The sequence below is a fragment of the Triticum urartu genome, chromosome 5 (genome assembly GCF_003073215.2).
Source record: "Triticum urartu cultivar G1812 chromosome 5, Tu2.1, whole genome shotgun sequence".
Classification (NCBI taxonomy): domain Eukaryota; kingdom Viridiplantae; phylum Streptophyta; class Magnoliopsida; order Poales; family Poaceae; genus Triticum; species Triticum urartu.
In genome coordinates, this window is record NC_053026.1 from 524355198 (window position 1) to 524376007 (window position 20810).

The 20810-nt window shown below is 47.5% G+C and overlaps 1 protein-coding gene across 1 annotated transcript; it reads right to left on the reverse strand.

The window, feature by feature from the left end:
• Positions 1-1307: 1307 nt before the first annotated feature.
• On the reverse strand, positions 1308-5481 carry LOC125510352 (G-type lectin S-receptor-like serine/threonine-protein kinase At1g11300). The gene is made up of 7 exons (XM_048675504.1): positions 4161-5481; positions 3911-4012; positions 2654-2847; positions 2355-2562; positions 2038-2275; positions 1805-1955; positions 1308-1688 (listed from the first exon to the last, which is right to left on the reverse strand). The coding sequence occupies exons 1-7, from the start codon at positions 5479-5481 to the stop codon at positions 1389-1391; spliced, it is 2514 nt and encodes an 837-aa protein (XP_048531461.1). The 3' UTR covers positions 1308-1388.
• Between the last annotated feature and the right edge of the window lie 15329 nt (positions 5482-20810).

The window sequence follows — 20810 nt, forward strand, 5'->3', positions numbered from 1 at the left end:
TTTTGGCCATAGATTTAAGTAAGCAAAATAATAATACATGCCACCAAAAATTATATCTTTCGATTTGTATTCGAACATAGTTTTCAGTGATATTATTTTTGGTTACATGCACTAACATTTATGATTGCGAATGCGATAGAATAGCAGTACATACCAAAATCTTGGGTAACATTAAAGATACTGCTCCACTTTTGGGTTGTGCTCGCAGCAGCACGACTTACACGTACTTCACATAGTAGTCCTACTGTTCACCAGATAGTTTACTTTTGTTTTGCGTTTGTGAATCACTAGATAGGTAACTTTGCCTATACGCTGTGGTTTACCCATGTTGGGTGCACCCACCGTTCGCTGCTATCGTCATGTGCAGGAAAAAGCTTTCATGTTGAGTGCACCAAGGTCTATTGGTCGACGCGCACAACTTGAGTCGTAGCTCAGTTCGATGGAATTCCTGCATGACCGTTGGTTTTGCACAAGTTGCAAAATGATGAGGTAACTTGGTCGTGACACCTCCCTGTTTGTCATACTTTTTGCACAATTTTCATTGTCTAGTCCATCAGACCTTACCAATCAAGTGGATGCGCCCTTGTATATGTAGTCAGAATACAGAAAATGTACTCAACAATGCACACGATGGTTGTTGGGGGGACAAATACAATAGAATCTGGGCTTGTCGTAGAAAAATAGGAAAAATGAATCTGGACCATCAGATGTGAGATTGATGGCCCGGATTTGAGTGGAGTGATTTGTGCACACAATTTGCAGGAAGGTCCCTCCCTGCAAGCTAATTTGGTAGCGTTATCCTCGTCGTTCAAGCCCAAGTCCCTTATGCAGCGACATCACAGATCCATCCGACTGTGGTTGCGGCGGCCTAGATGCCTCCTCCAAGCTAGGCAAGTATGCAGGGTGGAGGCGCTGTACGATCTCTCCGGTGGCTCCTGGCCGTTGTCGCACTGGAGGCACTGTTTGAGGTAGATCAGATCCCTCCACTATAATCTGTATCATGCATGTTCAATCTGATAGTTCAGAATCATTTTTTTCTATTTTTCTACCACAAACCCAGATTCTACTATAGTTGCCCTCGATGAAGCACCCTAACTTTGTGTGACCATCCTACTATTTCTGACAAGTATAAACACAACAAATGAAAGAACGGCAGACAAGAATATCACTTGCTTTCAATGTAGAGGTCGCCTTCATTGTATCTTAATTTTCATAAACTGAGAGTGATATACTAGGCCAGAAACGGAATATCATTCAAAGATCATGCCTTCTGAACAACACATGATAGATAATTATTGTGTCTTATTTAGAAAATGCTGTCACTATTTTGTGAGCCACAGGATTTACAACGATGTTATGTGCACAGAAATCTAAATAATTAAAAAAAATCACCGCCCCTCTATCTCGGTATGAGTCAAATTATTCATGGAAGTGTGAATATCTTTTCTTAACTCATCCACTTCAACATTCCGCCGTGCGAAGTAGGCAGGGCGATTGGGGGTTGTAAGTGTGGTGCTTCCATTCTCTAGGACGAACACAACCGATGACATGAGTGGCCTGTCGTCTGGGTTCTCCTGGACACACAAGAGTGCTAGATGGACACAAATCAAAACTTCTTCTGGTGAAGCATTTATGATAGATGAGTCAGGAAGTTCCTCGGTCTCTTCTTCATTCCACATATTCCATGACTAAAACAAGAAAGAACATCATATCAGTACTGAATTTATCCCTCAAACAAAAAATTACTTCGGACTTTGATCTATTTCTAGAAATGGAACTTAATATAAATATTCTGTCTACTCACATATACTGTGAGGCTAGGGAATCCCATGGTTTGGCTATTGGAGTTTCTCCTTATACCAGTTACAATCTCCAGTATTAATACGCCAAAGCTGTAGACATCGGACTTGGTAGAGAAGAAACCTTGCATTGCATACTCAGGAGCCATGTAGCCACTGCTTGGTTATACTAAAACTGTTAGAATTTATCTAACATGAATTTAACTTACTAATATGAGTTTCTTTTATGAATGCTCACTATGTTCCAACTACACGTTGGGTATTTTCATTTTGCTGGTTATCACCAATGATCCTTGCCATACCAAAGTCAGCTATCTTGGGTTTCATGTATGCATCTAGCAAAACATTTCCAGCTTTTAGGTCCCTATGAATTATGGTGAACCTTGAATCTTCATGAAGATATAGAAGCCCCCTTGCAACCCCTTTGATTATACTAAACCGTTTTTCCCAATCCAACAACAATTTTCTTGAGTCATCTACAAAGAAACAAATATGACAAAAATGTAAATTTTTGGGTTATCTTAGGAAATTATGGATTGTTGTTAGAATATGTACCAAAAAGGGTAGCATCCAAGCTCTTGTTAGGAAGATACTCATATATCAAGAGCTTTTCACCTCCTTCATCACAACACCCAAGAAGTCGAACCAAGTTTCTATGTTGCAATTTTGCAATTAGAATTACTTCGTTCCTGAATTCTTTTGTTCCTTGTTGAGAATCTCTACTTAGCCTCTTGATTGCGACTTCTTGACCACCTAATAGTCCCTAGGGAAACATAAAGTTGAGTTTTACATATGAATAAATCAGTTCTCCTAATTTAGAAGGAATAACGTGAACTACATAGTCAACAAGCTACCTTGTATACTTTGCCAAATCCTCCTTGTCCAATCTTACATGCTTCAGAGAAATTGTGGGTCACAAGAAAAATTTCCTCTAATCTTACGAATGGAAAATCTTGATCATGAGGAGCCTCATCTCTACCAAGTTCTTCGGAGGTACTCATACCATCCAATCTTATATTCTTGTGCCTTCTGCAATTTTTGTTCTTGCCTGCGACCACAATGTAACATTCATTTACAATTAGCATACCATGGGCATAAGAAATAAAAAGTTATACGTGACCCCACAAATTTTCTATATTGTTGTTATTCCCTTTATGAACTCACATAACAAGATGAAATAACCCATCAGGCAAAAAAAACATTCACCAAAAAAATGTATTTGCTCTAGTTCACTATTCAACGCAGCGGTAAAGCTGTTGCCTTGTGACCATGAGGTCACGGGTTCAAATCCTGAAAATAGTCTCTTGTAGAAATATAGGGAAAGGTTGTGTACTATCTATACTACTTAAAAAGAATGTAAGGTTTTCATTTCATCTCTTTTTCGTCCAACCTTTCATATATACGTCCCACTCTTTCCTTATCCTTTTTGATTTCTTCCTCCCATATTTGATTTTTCTCCCATTCATTCAATTGTCTCATGTTTATTATACTACTTAAAAAGAACATAAGGTTTCCATTTCACCTCTCTTTCGTCCAACCTTCCATATATACGACCCACTCTTTCCTTATCCTTTTTGATTTCTTCCTCCCATATTTGATTTTTCTCCCATCCATTCAATTGTCTCATGTTTATTAACTTACCAAAATAAACACATATTTTGTTGGCAAGTCATTAAATTCTTACCAAATAAGTGCTTAACAATAAAATGGCAGATAAATCATGGCAATTGCATACAAATATTTGGTAAGATTTTAGCGTATCAATATAATAATATACGTGGATTCTCAAAAACAATAATACAATAATAGACGTGCAGTCAGGGGCTAATCTATTAGAATGTTTATACTCCCGTCGCAACGCACGGGCAATTGTCTAGTAGACCCAAAATGGTCGGACCCTTTCCTAGACCCTGCGCAAGCGGGAGCTACGTGCATCGGGCTGCCCCTTTTTTTTATTAATTCACTATTTAAGTGGCTTAGAGCCTTAGACGATACCGGAAACTGAGGGCATATTGTGGTAGTAGATGATGAATTCCAAGTTATGTTATTAAACTGGCATTCTCATAAAGTTTTCACATAAAACTTGTTTAAGTAGATTCGGCGAAACATACCTTTGCACTTTAACCATGCAAGAGAGATGCATATGACTGCGAAAAAACTACTGATTAGAACTGGCAGCATAATCCTAACTGCATTACTTTTTCGCCTTTTACCTGCGCCATACATATATATAACATAAGAGAAAAAGAAGATGACTGATACAACTTAACTATATTAGCAAAGATAAAACAGCAGTAAAAATGAGAGTGACAAAACTGGTAGTAGAAAGAGACAAAATGAAAGTTTGTTGCCACCGGCTACCTGCTAGTCGTAGATAGAGCGTCTCTCCACCAGGCTCGCGTAATTTTCCAGTGTCAATCAAATCCCCAGCCCATAACAAGCACATTGTCGCGGCTCCTCCGAAACTGCCACTGCTGACGTTGCGATGCACATACCCCACACAGGAGCAGTTGCGGTTGCACTCCGCCAAACACTCCTCAGACGTACTTCTGCCCCCTCCGACAAGCGCAAATTTATCTGGAGACTTCATCCCCAACATGGCCAAGTAATTACTTGTGCACCCGTGCAACAGCTCCTTCCGCCGGCACCCCGCCAAGAACTTGCCACTAGTCCACTCCTCCTTGTTTGCTGGCTCGAAGCCATCTAGGCACTTGCAAGTTGGGATAGGCACGACTGTCTCGTCGCAGTAGCCATATGGGCCACAATGACCATAGCGATTGCATTCAGCAGACCACATCGAAACGACAACCCACACCGACAACCTGCTACTCCAGATCGCAATGTGATACTGACCAGAATAGGTCAACACTGTCCTTGTGGGTGGGGCGCCATCAGAGAGGCTATATGTGACATAGATGTCATCGCCGTTGCCGATGATGGCCATGTAGATGAGAACATCACTAACGTTCATGGCCCCTACCAGCTGTTGTTGGCTAAAGCTAAACACTTGGATCCCCGTCCATGGGTTGCTACGGGTCACCAAGCTCTGCCCGTCCCTCAGAAATATTTGGAGGGGTGTGTCCAGGTCGCCACCTAAGGAGAAGCGTCCTGGAGAAGGGTCGCCGGGGCCCTTCCAGGATACCAGATGATCGCGAGTGTCACGCGAGCTGTATTTGATCCGCATCTTCATCCCAGGGAGGAGCGTGTCCGTGGGGTGGTCGAAGCTCTGCCACAGCGTGGTACCGTTTGCCGATCGGATGACGAAGTTGCCAGTGTTCAGAAGCACCGCTGTTGGGGTAGACGAGCCAATGGTAGTGGTTATGTTGGCCGTTGTCCAAAGGACACGGTCGCCACTATTATCTTCGGAGATAATGAGATTGGAGGTGTTGGTGAGGGAGAGCATCGGTGCAGAGGAAGTGTTATTGGAGATTGGGGTTTCACGGTTGGCAACCCACACAACTGTGAGCTCAGGGATATTGTTGTACCATATGCCAAGGTACAGCTTGGCTGGAGTGGAGTTGGAGGGGTTGAAGAAGCCTAAGGCGAACGCTCCGCCATCAGAGATGATGGTGTTGCCAAGGGCCAGCGGCTTGCCAGGGACAAGCCGGTCGTCGGAGGCACTCAAAGGAAGGAATAGAATGATGAGGGCCGCGGTGCAGCAAGCCAGAGCCACTGAATCCATCAATTGGTTAGGCTAAAATCTTACTTACTAAGCTGTACCTAAGCTATAGGCTATATATCAGTGCTGCTCAATGGAGAAAAGCACTTGCATCGAACCTTCGTCTACAAAGTAAAAAAAGATAGTTTGACCAACGATCCACGACTGTTCTATCACGGAAGCAGATGATTGATAATGCAAAGAGAATGCTACAATGAGCTGGTTTCATAATATGCGCTGGAGTTTATATTTCAGCCATCCACGTCGGAGTTGGGATGCCACCATCACTGCTGACTACTCCCTCTGTTCCAAATTACTCGTCGGAGAAATGGATGTATCTAGAATTAAAATACATCTAGATACATCCATAACTGCGACAAGTAATTCAAAATAAAGGGAGTAGGTAGCTAGTTCTTTTTTCGTCATCATTAACCACATCGCTTCTCACTAAAAGGAAAAATCCATAATAGCAAGACACAGCGATCAGCGAATGACCGCGGTGGGTGAGATCTTAATATTGAGATACTGACCGGGCCCAGATCATACGGTCCAGCTCCGGCGCGGTTGGATCACAGGATTTCAAAGTCGTTGGTCAAACCTATGAATGTACGTACCGACGGAAAAGGTGCTTCCATTCTCAGACATAATTGCCGAAAAAGGCTTTCGCCCCGCTTTATAAATAAAGCAACCACCAAGCATTCAACAAGGTACCACCCAGCACACACACACACAACGCCACCGCAACAAGGTCCAACACAAACAATACAAAGTCTGCTGTGGGCACAGCTCAACAAGCCCAAACACCACAAAGGTGGCACACCCAACACACGGCGGCGGCGTCAAAGACGTAGAATAGCTAATCTGGCTCAGGTGGTGGAGGGGGAAGCTGCGGAGCCATACGGAGAGCCATCGCGCGAAGCTGGGTGATGATGGAGGTGATGGCGTCTCTCTCCCTGGGGCGGCTAAGCGGCCGCCAAAACTGCAAGTAACCAGACCATTTGAACAAAGCATCAGTAGCGCGTCGAAGAGGAGAAACAAGCCAAACATAGACTTGTTTCTCAGACATAATTTCCTAACGTCCTAATGTGCAAACTGAATATTCTCTTACTCGTCATGTCACAGCTGAAAACATTTAACACTAGAAAAAGGTATGGTAGCTCTCGGGTGCCCCTCTAAACAACACTGACCCGGCCTGGGTTATATTCTCATACGGCCGCGCGGTTGAACCCCAGTGTTTCAATTCTTGGACAAACTGGTCTACACGCCGATGTACGACCAACGGCTTGGCAGTGGAGACCAGCTTGCCGGAGACCAGCCTGTCGTGGGACATGCTCAATGGCTGGAGGATTAGAAGGATCAGAACTGCAGTGCGGGTGAAGAATGGGTGAGCCGGCCAATCCATCGGTAGCCACTAGTCTATTGGTGCTGCTACATTGTTAAGCTTTCATCGAGCATCGGTCACAAGCAAATAAATAAATAAAAATGCTCCGATGAATCGTTCAGTATCTGTCCACATGTCTAATAAGATGATTCAACGATGCAAAGTTTTTTGGATTTATGGTCGATTGGCTTGGAGTCGCTGAGAGTGCGTTGGATGGAGTTGACATCTCAGCTGTTCACGTCGGAGTTAGGATGCCATCATCACTTGCTTATCAGTCAGGCTAGTGACTGAAATATTAGCCTATACCGCCCCGGCTGCTATGGCCCCGATGCATTGGATCTTGTTAGAAATAAAATCATTTTATTAAATTGCAAACTGTGGTATGTATACCGTGTAAATCTAGCTAGTACTTAAACCATCTGTTATGTCATTCAGAGTAAGGATAATTTGATCTTTAAACCCAGCTTTGGTGTGGCCTTGACGATGTGCTCTCTCTATCATTAGAACTGTTTTTTTGTCAGCGTGCTGGCGTATTGGGAGATGGAAAAAATATGTACCAAAAAGGTTATCATCCAAGATCTTGGTAGGTAGATAATCATATATGGGAAGCTTCTCATTTCCCTCATATCCAATAAGTTGAACCAATTTTGTATGCTGCGTTTTGGTAATTACAATTACTTCATTCCTATATTTTTGTGTGTTGTTGAGATTTTCTACGTAGTCTTTTCACTGCAACTTCTTGACCACCTACCATTCCCTACAGAATTATAATGGTAATCACGTATTTGAGTTTTGTTGGAAATAAGAATGATGTTTGCAGAGAACATTTTGCTTAGTGACAAAATTCAACAAATGCAACAATAGTCCTTCGCCCACTCACATTAGCTAGTTATTAAGAGTGGAAAAGGTTTAAGCTTAGCCTATGCTACTACTTTCCCAGTAAAACAACTACAGTTTTCGCACAGCGCAACGACCTCAACATGATGATATGACAAGTGACAGTAATTAGGTAGTTAGGGTATCTCCAACGCCGACCCGTAAACCTCCTGCAACCGTCCGGACCGCGGAAGCCATCCAACGCCGATCTGTATCGGTCCGGGGAGCAGTCCCGATGCGATTTCTCCCGCAAACCAGAGACAAGCGTGGGGGAGGCTTACGGGAGTCCGGACACGTGAAAAGTCGCTCCCCGCCCCCTGCCCCCCCCCCCCCCAAGGAAGACCGAGCCCGCGCTTTTGAAGCATCCCACACTATTTCCGCGCCAAAATTGCCCACTCTCTTCTTCCACTCCAAGCCGCTCTCCACCCAATTCCGCTCTTTTCTCCCACCCCCTCCTTCCCTCTGCCACCGACGCATGCAACCGTCGAAGAACCTGTTGGAGATGGAGGCGGCGGAGGTGATGGAGGTGCCAGAGGATCCGAGCGTCACGCTCACCCGGAAGATCAACAAAGAGAAGCGGCAAAATCGTCGCGTCAAAGCGAAGGCGCAAAGGAGGAGACGAGGAGCAGGTGTCCGGCCACCGGTGGGCCTGGTGGTGGCGATGGTCGTGGAAGACGGGGCGGTCGGCAAGGCCATGGCAGATGCCACCAGACGGGCGCTCCCACATTACTGACGTCATCGTGGCCGAAGCCTTACAAGCCTTCGTACTACTACGCTGCCAAGCAGCTCGCAAACCCAGCTGGTACCGTTGTTTACATCGTCGATGTTAACGCGGCGCCGATCTTCCTCGAGTATTCTTCGTCGTCGCTCGTCGGGGCGAGAACAGCAGGCGGAGAGCAGATGGGTGCCGGCGCGCTATTTGCTGCAATGCCGAAAGCGAGGGAGCCGGCGTACAACGCGTGACCGTGAGTTGCTCGATATCACCCACAACGGAGGCGAGGGAGGAGGAGGGGGCAACAAGGAGGAGCAGGTGGATGACTCGGATCCCACCTAGTCTGGCAACTACCAGCAGCAGTGGTCCTACACCTAGTCCGGCGATGGCACACGGCAATAACAACATTAGACTGACGGAGAGCAGCATCCAGAGGGGGAATGAGGGGGAGAAGGAGGAGGAGGAGGAGGAGGGAGACGACGATGATCTGGATGATACAGCCGGACATCCGAAGAAGAAAGGTAGAGGAGAAAGCTTCAACATGCGGGAGGACGAGCTGCTGTGCGACACATGGTTGCCCACTAGCCTCGATCCTATCCATGGCACGGAGCAAAAAGGCACAACCTTTTCGAGGCACATTCACATAGGGTTCCATGAGCACAAGCATTTCGCTCCCTACTCTAATGCGTTGATACGCAATCATGAGTAGAAGTCCCTCAACCATTGATGGTATACCATAGAAGAGGCCGTCTCCAAGTATTGCGGGCACTTGAAGCATCTCATTGTATGCTGGCCTAGCGGTGCACAAATCACCGAGCAAGTAAGTTGATCACTAGCCAGATATGCTTTAGTTTTATTGATCACCAACTGGATATGCTCTAGTTTTGTTGATCACTAGCGAGGTGTGCTCTAATTTTGTTGATCACTAGCCGGATATGCTGTAGTTTTGTTAATCACTAGCCGGATATGCTCTAGTTTTGTTGATCACTAGCTGGACATGTATTGTTTTGTTGCTCACTAGATGAAATTACATTGTTTCCCATTTGTAGCCTACTCGTGTTTGTGTGGTATACAAGAAGTTGGAGAAGAATCCTTCACCGCATGCATTGTTGGTTTAAGTTGAATGGGCAGCTGAAGTGGAACCTTTTCGTTGCCGAGACTGCCGCCCAAGCCAATGAGGAAGAAACCGGTGACCCTACCAACTCAGCCCAAGAATCGCAGAAGAAGGTTAGAAGAAATCTACGGGGCAAGAAATGGGAGGAGGAGAGGGCGAAGCGAGAAGGTGCGGCGGCCAAGGTGACATGGAGGTTCGAGGAGATCTTGGCGAAGAAGGAAGAGGCATGCGTGAGGCGCTCGGACATCTAGGGGGAGTGGAACGCAGAGAGGTTCAAGCAGTTGATGGATGTGAGGGAGAAGAAGATCAAGCTCGAAGATAGGAGGACCATGATCGAGAAGAGGAAGGCGACCCTCGAAGAGAAGAAGGCCGCCCTCAATGAAAAGATGAGGAAGATCGCAACCAATGCAGATGATGCCAAGATGTTGACCTTGAATATTGGCTCTTTGGATGATGAATCTAGAATTATCATGCAATCCATCCGCTATCAGATGCTAGAGCGGCAGAAAAATCAATTGGTGGCGGCGCAAGATGAGTACGTGGTGGAGGCGGAGGTGGACGCGGAGGCTGCCTACGCGGCGGCTACTGCACCTCCTTGATTGGCAAGCATCTTGCTGGGATGGCTGGTCCGGTAGGGAAGTAATGCACGGACTGCCGGACTGATGTTCTTTTGGAGTCGAGTATGTAAAAACTAAGCATATTTGCCTCCTTTTGGTTCTGATCGGGGATGCGATTCGGCGCGTGTGTGATCCGGCGCGTTGTTTGGATCAACAAGATTTGAGTCTGAATTTGCCGGTAGACAGAATCGGACTACGCTTGGATGGCTGCCTTCCATATGTGTCCGCGGTCTAGTAACCCCTGTCCGTGGACGGAAGCAAGAGGTTTTTTACGGGTTGCCGTTGGAGGTGCCCTTATTAAGAGTGAAAAAAAATTAAGCTTAACCTGTAGTGCTACTATCCCAGGAAAACAACTACAATTTTCTCACAGCGCAACAACCTCGATATGATGATATGACAAGTGACAGTAATTTGGCAGTTATATATTAAGAGTGAAAAAGGTATAAACTTAGCCCGTGCTGCCACTTTCATAGGAAAACAACTACAGTTTTCGCATAGCTCAACGACCTGAACATGATGATCTAACAAGTGATAGTAATTAGGCAATTATTAAGAGTGCAAAAGGTTTAAGCTTAGCCTCGGCTGCTACTTTCCCAGAAGAACAACTACAATTTTCACAGAGCTCAATGATGAACATGATGATCAGACAAGTGGAAGTTATTAGGTAGTTATTAAGAGTGGAAAAGGTTTAAGCTTAGCCTGTGCTGCTACTTTCCCAGGAAAACAACTACAGTTTTCGCACAACTCAACGACCTGAACATGATGATATGATAAGTGACAATTAGGCAGTTATTAAGAGTGCAAAAGGTTTAAGCTTAGCCTGTGCTGCTACTTTCACATGAAAACAACTATAGTTTTCGCATAGCTCAACGACCTGAACATGATGATCTAACAAGTGATAGTAATTAGGCAGTTATTAAGAGTGCACAAGGTTTAAGCTTAGCCTGTGCTCCTACTTTCCCAGAAGAACAACTACAATTTTCACACAGCTCAATGATGAACATGATGATCTAACAACTGGAAGTTATTAGGCAGTTATTAAGAGTGGAAAAGGTTTAAGCTTAGCCTGTGCTGCTACTTTCCCAGGAAAACAACTACAGTTTTCACACACCTCAACGACCTGAACATGATGATATGACAAGTGACCATAATTAGGCAGTTATTAAGAGTGCAAAAGGTTTAAGCTTAGCCTGTGCTGCTACTTTCCCAAAAGAACAACTACAATTTTCGCACAGCTCAATGATGAACATGATGATCAGACAAGTGGAAGTTATTAGGCAGTTATTAAGAGTGGAAAAGGTTTAAGCTTAGCATGTGCTGCTACTTTCCCAGAAAAACAACTACAGTTTTCGCACAGCTCAATGACCTGAACATAATGATCTGACAAGTGATAGTAATTAGGCAGTTATTAAGAGTGCAAAAGGTTTAAGCTTAGCCTGTGCTGCTACTTTCCCGGAAGAACAACTACAATTTTCGCACAGTTCAATGATGAACATGATGATCTGACAAGTGACAGTAATTAGGGAGTAATTAAGAGTGGAAAAGGTTTAAGCTTAGCATGTGCTGCTACTTTCCCAGAAAAACAACTACAGTTTTCGCACAGCTCAACGACTTGAACATGTTGATCTGATAAGTGATAGTAATTAGGCAGTTATTAAGAGTATAAAAGGTTTAAGATTAGCCTGCGCTGCTGCTACTTTCCCAGAAGAACAACTACAATTTTCGTGCAACTCAATAATGACATGATGATCTGACAAGTGGAAGTTATTAGGCAGTTATTAAGAGTGAAAAATGTTTACGCTTAGCATCTGCTGCTACTTTCCCATGAAAACAGCTACAGTTTTCGCACAATGCAACGACATAAACATGATGATCTGACAAGTGACAGCTAGTAGGCAGTTACTAAGAGTGAAAAACAGACATCTCCAATGGAGAGGCGCTTGTACAGCCGCTTGAGGAGAAAAAAATAACAATTTACCAGTTAGCACCGATGTAATAGTCTCATCCTCCAACGCTCGTATCAATCTGCGGACGCTTAGGCAAATTTTAAAAAAGTGCAAGCGCCTGTAACCTCCAACACTACAAACGAAGCGTCCGGCGAAGTTCACCGCAAGATGCGTACATACCTAGTGGATTTTTGTTCCTTTCTTTGCGTCCTTTATAGCGCCCGACTCCCGTTATATCCGCTTGTGAGACTTTTTTTACTGGAGTGCCCGGCGCCACCTCACACGTCGATGCCAAGGAAAATCCCAGGATTGGCAGGGAATGAAGCGTAACGGCAAGGAAATCCATCCTAGCGCTCGCTTATAGCGCCTGCATTGGACATGCCCTAAGCTCAGCGATGCGCAATCAGGTGCTAAAAGAGCGGCAGTTCCTAACGGAACAGAATCTGCATCCCCATATAAATTAACGGAAACAGTAACGCCCACACGTCTGGGCGTTTGCATCTCGCCCACATGCATGGATCCGCGTCCATTTGTGGGTGCACGAATCTTAGTATGTTTGTGGTGCAACGTAGGACATGGTTGGTGTGTGAGCATTCACCCGGCCGTCCACACGTTCGTTTCACCACACGGAAGGGGCCGGTGTGTGGACGTTTAGCAGTACGTCCACACGCTAGTTTTCACTCACGCACAAGGGCTGATGTGTGGGCATTTGCCATCTCGCCCACATGTTCGTCTCCTCTCCCACACCCAAGCTGCCAGTTGCCATGCGTCTTGCAGTGTACATAACAACTGGCCTAGTGTGCTTGTAAGCAGATGGCAACTCTCTATTTTTTGCCCAAACATGTCAGTTGCTATGTGTTTTGCAGGGTACACGGCAACTTCCGTAGTGTTCTTGTAAGCAGATAGAAACTCTATTTTACCTGAATATGTTGTTTTGCCATGTCTCTTTGTAGCGCTACATGACAATTGCCTAATGTTAGTAGGTGGCAACTCCTATGGTTTTCAAATCATGGCAACTATAGTAAACCAGACCATACATGACAACTGCTTAGTCTTAGTAGATGGCAACCTCTAAAGTCTTCAAATTATGGCAACTATAGTAAACCAAACCATACATGGCAACAGATGCAGTTGTCCAAAATGGCATCTGGCACTTGATATGGCAACTATAGTTGTCCGACATGGCAACTGCAGTTAAACGGACATTGAAGAGGGTCCGGACCATCGCAACTACGGGGACACGTGGTGACTGTCAAGCGGGGCGTGCGGGACCGTTAGGTAGGTGGCTGAGAGAGGTCGTGTGGGCGTTATGCATTTTCCCACACGTAGGCGTGTGAGAGGGACCGCAAAAAAAAGATGCGTGTGGGCGCTAGTTGTTTTGGCCACACGTAGACGTGTGGACTGATCCTCTTAGACACCACACAAAACGTGTGGGCAGACCCCTTAACTGCCACACGTGTGGCAGTTATCGTCTTCCTAAATGAATTGAACAATCAAGAATTCTGCAGGCATTTGGATAATTTTAACATTGTGAATGCGATAGAATAGCAGTGCATATAAAAATCTTGGAGAAGAACGGAACTCGGACCTCCCAGTATCTCTAGATCGAGTCGCCGCGCGACATCTTGTTCGCGCCGCGCCGCGTGACATCTTGTTCCCGCCGCGCCGCGCGAGGGGGCAGACGAGGACCGTTCCCGCCGTAGTTCACCATGGTAGTCCGCGGCGAGATGGATGCCGAGGCCGAGCTGAGTACAGATGCTGGGATCTTGCTAGGAGAGCTCGGTCTACGCGCAGGCAGTGCGGAGGAGGTCCTCGTCGAGCGACAACGTATAGCAACAGAACGCTTCGGTGGCAGAAACGGACAACGGCGGCGGACGAAACACTTCGGTTCGTGACGGGAAAAGAATACCCAGAAAAACGGTCCGAAAAATATCGGAAGCCCACTGAAAACCAGCCTCCTGCTGCCGCTAGAAAAAGCGGCCCGTTTGGAACGAGACAGGCGTCCGGTTTGGTTCCCAGCCGCCGCCGCCTCCCATAGTCCATCCGCCGCCGCTCCCTTCGCACCAATGCCTAAAAAACCAGATCCCACCACCGTCGCAAGTCTCTGGCTCCATCATCCCCCTCTCCACTGCTGCTTGGATGGACTTCCTCCCCTCGCCTCCCAAGAGCAGCTCGCCCACAACTCATTCAGTTCCTCCCGCGGCTCCACATGAAATTGTAACTCTTAATTTCTCCATGTCATTGTCCGCGAGGAAACTTTTTTCTTTTCGCGGGAAATCGTCTGCAAGGAAATTGAAACTGCGCTCTTCTTCGGTCCAAGACGAGCGGAGCAGCAGATCAGAGGAAGAAGCAGCAACTCGATGAATTGCCTTACGGCCCTAGGATTTGTTAGACAATATAGACGTAGCCTCTGTACACATATTGTAACATTGTATTGTACCTATTGGTACCTCTATATAATGAGATAGCCACACCCCATTTAGGGTGTCGAGCAGTTTCCCAAATCATATGTTTTACATGGTATCAGTTTAGGTTACGATGTCTTCCGCTGCCCCCGCCGCCGCCAGGGTCCTTGATTGGATCGGGCACCTCGGGGGATCCTGCCTCGACCGAGATCGCCACGCCGCCGCCCTACGGCGTTGTTGCGCCGCCGTCCTATGGCGTTGCCGCGGTGCCGCCTTACGACGTCGCCCCTACCTTGTACGACGCCTCTTCGGTGCCCCATGGCTCACTGCCGCCGCTGTCATCTTCATGGCCGGTAGCGTCCTACGGGGCGCCGCCCCCTCATCAACCCTACGCGGCACCGTCGCGGCATCCCTACGGGCCGCCGCCGGCGCAGCCCTACTCTGCGCCGGCACTGCAACCCTATGAGGCGCTACCGCGCCAACCCTACCCCGTACCGACCGGGTCCACGGCCCCTTTGCCACAGCAACCCTACGGGGCTGCGGCCTACGGCGCCCCAGCCGCGGGTCCTCCCGGCTTCTACTCGGCGGTTGCTGCTCATCCCAAGACGGCCCTGTTTTACTTCTCGCACCTGCTACCGGTGAAGCTCGCGCCGGACAACTACTTGTCCTGGCGTGCTCAGGTGCTGCCTCTTCTGCGGAGCCGCTACTTGGAGGGCTATGTTGACGGATCCATCCCGTGTCCGCCCCCTAATCATCCAGCGTATCACACACGTGGGTGGCCCAGGATCAGGCCATCCTCTCCGCCATCCAGTCTTCGCTCACTCCGAGCGTCTCGTCGATGGTCATCTTCGCCGCTACGTCCCGGGAGGCGTGGGCCGCGCTTCACACTAGCTTCGCCTCCCAGTCTCAGACGCGTGCTCATTCCATATGCACCGAGCTGGGTGAGACCAAGCTTGGTGACCCCAGCATCACGGACTACTTCAACAAGATGACTGGTCTCAGTGACACGTTGGCTTCCGTTGGCCAGCCGCTGCAGGATGAGGAGTTCACCACCTACGTGCTTAACGGGCTTGATGATGACTATGAAAATCTCATTAAGAACGTCCATGGCCGCGATGATCCGCTCCCACCTCGTGAGCTTTATGCACGACTCCTTGGTCGTGAACAGCGCATCAAGGCACGCCGTGTCTCCCCGGGCTTCGCCTCTGCCAATGCCGCCACTCGCGGCAAACCTCCAAAGTCGTCACCATCGGGTGGCAAACCGGCGCCCTCCTCACAACCGGCCTCGCGGGGCAATGCGCCAACCATCACGGGTGGTAGCCGGCCCGTTGCTTGATGTCCTTGTTGTGGTGCTTAGCAGGCCTGCCAGCTGTGTGGCCTTGAGCGCCACATTGCCTCTCGCTGTCATCGTCGCTACAAGCAAGACTTTCTGGGCCTGGGCAACAATGGCAAAGGGAATGATAAGCAGGTCGCCGCCGCGGTGATGAGTCATGAGTATGGCCGCACTCGGTCCTACTCCATCGATCCTACGTGGTATATGGATACCGGAGCTACCAACCACCTCACCGGCAAGATGGGCAACCTTTCTACTCAGGAGCCATATCGTGGTCATGATCAGGTGCACACCGCCAGTGGAGCAGGTATGCACATCTCCCATGTTGGTCAGGCCTCTCTCCTTACACACAATTTTCGCAAACTGCATCTTTCCAATGCCCTTCGTGTTCTCTCTGCTACGCGTAGTTTGTTGTTCATTCCTCAACTTACGCGTGATAATAATGTCCTTGCCGAGTTTCATCCTTTTCATTTCTTTATCAAGGATCGGGACACAAGGGCCGTTCTGCTTAGCGGTCGTCTTTGTCATGGCATGTATGCACTTGATGCGCCACGCACACCTTCCATGCAGTCTTCTCCTCAGGCGTTCAGTGGTGTTCGTGTGTCGCCTACACACTGGCATGCGCGCCTTGGTCATCCTGCGGCTCCTATAGTTCGTCATGTGTTGCATCGTCATGAACTACCAGTTGTGTCCAATAAAACTGCTGAAACTATCTGTGATGCCTGTCAGTAGGGCAAGAGTCATCAACTCCCGTTTTCAGAGTCTAGTCGTGTTGTGAAACAACCTCTTGAACTTGTGTTTTCTGATGTATGGGGTCATACCCAGACGTTCGTTAGTGATCACAACTATTATGTCAGTTTTATTGATGCTTATAGTCGGTTTACTTGGCTATATCTTATTAAGCGCAAGTCTGATGTGTTCGATGTTTTCAGTCAGTTTCAAGCACACGTTGAGCGTCTCCTTAAGCAGAAAATCATCCATGTTCAATCCGACTAGGGGGGTGAATACCACAACCTCAACTCGTTTTTTAACAAACTTGGGATTTCGCATCGTGTATCATGTCTTCATACACATCGGCAGAATGGAACTGCCGAATGTAAGCATCGTCATCTTGTTGAAACAGAACCTTGCTCGCTCATGCATCCGTTCCTTTTCGGTTCTCGAGTGATGCTTTCTCCACAGCCTGTTTTTCTGATAAATAGGCTTCCCTCACGACTTCTGAAAATGCAAACCCCGCTTGAACTCTTGCTCAATGAAACTCCAGACTACACATTCTTCAGAGTGTTCGGGTGTGCGTGTTGGCCTCACCTACGTCCGTATAACAAGCGTAAGCTAGAGTTTCGGTCTAAGAAGAGCGTTTTTCTCGGGTATAGTTCCCTTCACAAAGGGTACAAGTGCCTACATGTTCCTACAAATCGCGTCTACATCTCTCGTGACGTTGTGTTTGATGAAAATGTGTTCCCTTTTCGTGCACTTCCGACTAACTCTACCATTCCCACACCACCAGTGCCCGTGTCTATACCTTTGCCTGATCAATTTGTGGATGTTGCATATGCCCCTGCGTTGCTTCCTAATCATGCTACACGTATTGGACGCGGCGCTCGCCTTGAGCTCCTTGATGAACAGGCTGATCGGGACGTGCATGCGCCATGCATGTCGGGTGGCACCTGCCAACCCGTCACCGCCTCGCCCGTGGAAGCTGCCCCGCGGGAGCCGGCCTCACCCGGCCCGACGCTGGCCTCGCTCGGCCAGATGCCGGCCTCACTCGGCTCGACACTGGCGTCGCCCAGCTCGACGCTGGCCTCGCCCGGTATGGTGCCGGCATCGCCCGACCTGCTGGTCCCGTCGCCTGGGCCGGCTGTTGCCTCGACTGGCCCAGGGGCGTAGTCGCCTGCCTTGGCCAGCCCCGTCTCGGCCTCCAGTGAGCCGGTCGCCCCTGTCTCGGCCTCCCGTGGGCTGGACTCGCCTGGCTCAACGTCGTCAGTTTCTCTAGCATCGGCCTCATCACCATCACCTGCTGCATCGGTGTTGCCAGCGCAGCCTTCTGTCAACCTTCGTCTTCACACACGGAGCCAATCCGGTATTTTTCGTCTGCAGGAACGCAAGGATGGGACTGTTGCCTGGCTTGCTGCGTGCATGGCTCATACTGCTGCTGATCCCACTACAGAGCCTCGTCACTTTCAGGCTACACTGAGCATTCCTCACTGGCGTGCTGCAATGGAACAGGAGTTTCAGGCTCTACAAAAGAATGACACTTGGCAACTTGTTCCTTCAGTGTCTGGCGTCAATGTCATTGATTCCAAGTGGGTTTTTAAAGTCAAGAGACATGCTGATGGTTCTATCAAACGCTACAAGGCACGGCTAGTTGCCAAGGGTTTCAAACAGAGGTATGTTCTTGATTATGAAGACACGTTCAGTCCAGTCATCAAGCCTACTACCATTCGTTTGCTACTGTTACTCGCGGATGGTTTCTTCGTCAGCTCGATGTGCAGAATGCCTTCCTATATGGAATTCTGGAGGAGGAGGTTTATATGCGTCAGCCGCCTGGTTTTGTTGATCCTGCCCGTCCTCATCATCTCTGTCGTCTGTTTAAGGCGTTGTATGGACTCAAACAGGCTCCTCGTGCATGGCATGCTCGCCTTGGATCTGTCCTTCATGCTCTTGGGTTTACTCCCTCCACTGCTGACACGTCACTATTTCTTCTACAGCGTCGTGAGGTTACGATGTATCTCCTGGTTTATGTTGATGACATCATTCTTATCAGTTCCTCCAATGTTGTTGCTGATCGTCTTGTGACTGCACTCAGTGGTGACTTTGATGTGAAGGATTTAGGTGCTCTGCATTTTTTCCTTGGTCTGGAGGTTTCACGGTCTTCAGCTGGGTTGACTCTTACTCAGAAGAAGTACTCCTTGGACTTGTTGCGGCATGCTGGAATGCTCAAGTGCAAACATGCTATCACTCCGATGTCTGCCACTGATCGGTTGTCTGCTCTTGATGGAGACTCTCTCTCGTATGATGATGCTACTGAGTATCACAGTCTCGTTGATGGTCTGCAATACCTTACTATTACCACGCCTGATATCTCCTATGCAGTCAACTGTGTGTGTCAATTCCTGCATGCACTCAGGACATCTCATTGGTCAGCTATGAAGCGTATTTTGCGTTATGTCTGTCTTACTGCCTCCTATGGTTTGCTTCTTCAGCCTGCACCGTCGTATGAGCTCTTAGCTTTTTCAGATGCAGATTGGGCTGGTAGTCCCGATGACAGGCGATCCACGGGAGGTTATGCGGTATTCCTGGGTTCTAACTTGATCGCCTGGAATGCTCGCAAGAAAGCAACAGTGTCTCGCAGTAGTACTGAAGCTGAATACAAAGCAGTTGCTGATGCGACTGCTGAGATCATATGGGTACAGTCTTTATTGAGAGAGTTGAGAGTCCCTCAAGCTCGCCCTCCAGTTCTGTGGTGTGACAACATCGGTGCTACATATCTTTCATCTAATCCGGTGTTTCATACTCGAACAAAGCATATTGAGGTTGACTATCATTTTGTTCGGGAACGTGTTGCACAGAAGCTACTTTATATCAAGTTCATCTCGTCAAAGGATCAACTTGCTGACATTTTCATGAAGCCTCTTGCACAACCACAGTTTGTAGGCTGTAGGCGCAATCTTAACTTGCTTTGTACTTTAGGCCATAGTTAAGATTGAGGAAGGGTGTTAGACAGTATATACGTAGCCTCTGTACACATATTGTAACATTGTATTGTACCTCTTGATACCTCTATATAATGAAGTAGCCACACCCCGTTTATGGTGTCGAGCAGTTTCCCAAATCATATGTTTTACAGGATTTTGAGATCCCGTAGTTACCAATTGTTTTCCTAGGATGATACTCTATTGCCGGGTGTGTACTGAATGATTCAGAGCGTACTTTAAAGGTACTGCTCCACTTTTGGGTTGTGCTTGCAGCAAGAAGGGAGCACCACGTACACGTAGTTCACTAGTACATAGTACTCCTACTGTTCACTAGATAGTTTACTTTGCCTATATGATGGTTTACCCATGTTGAGTGCACCCACCGTTCGTTGTTATCGTCATGTGCAGGAAAAAGCTTTCATGATGGAAAAGGCTTTGCCCAAGGTCTATTTTGTTGGAGACACACAATTTGAGCTTTCAGACAGGGAATCGTAGCTCAATCAAGCTGCAGGTTTGGTGGAATGCCTGCATGACCGTTGATTTTCCACAAGTTGCAAAATGATGAGGTAACTTGATCGTGACACCTCCCTGTTTGTCTTACTTTTTGCACAATTTTCATTGTTCAGTCCATCAGAACTTACCAGTCAAGTGGATAACAACCGGCTGGGAACTAGAAACCCATGGAGTCACATGCATGAGCACAAGAACTGAGATGCTGTTACTCCTTGGCTCCTTGCTCCCTGTTTTGTAGCTGTGGTACGTAGCGCTATGTAGAAAATCTAGCAAACCGGTGTACAAAATGTAGTAATTATGAAAGGGTTAATTGGATTTATGCCACTACAACTTTCACTAGTTGGAAAAATGCCATTACAATTCTGCACATTGGAAAAATACCATCACAATTCTTTCATCCTCCTCTATATGCCATTATGTTAAATTCGAGACAAAAATACCCTTGTCTTCCTCCTTTCACTCTTCCCTCGTGTTCTTCTACCAAACTGACATGCCATTAACTCCAGCGAGCATGGGGCCGTGCAAAAAACAACTTTCAACACCGACCATGCATACTGTATGGGGTCGTGTGACTTCATGGACGGCACTGGATGGGTTGTGCAACCACTGCAGCCGTCTCCACGTGCCAGAGCATCAGCTTCTAGGGAAGTCATCACAGGAGTAGCGGGTGCCGTTGCTAGTGCTGGAAGCACCCGGCGTGGTTGTTTGAGCAGCGTAGGAGGACACGTAGGGACGAGCAGCACCGGCCACGGCCCAGCACC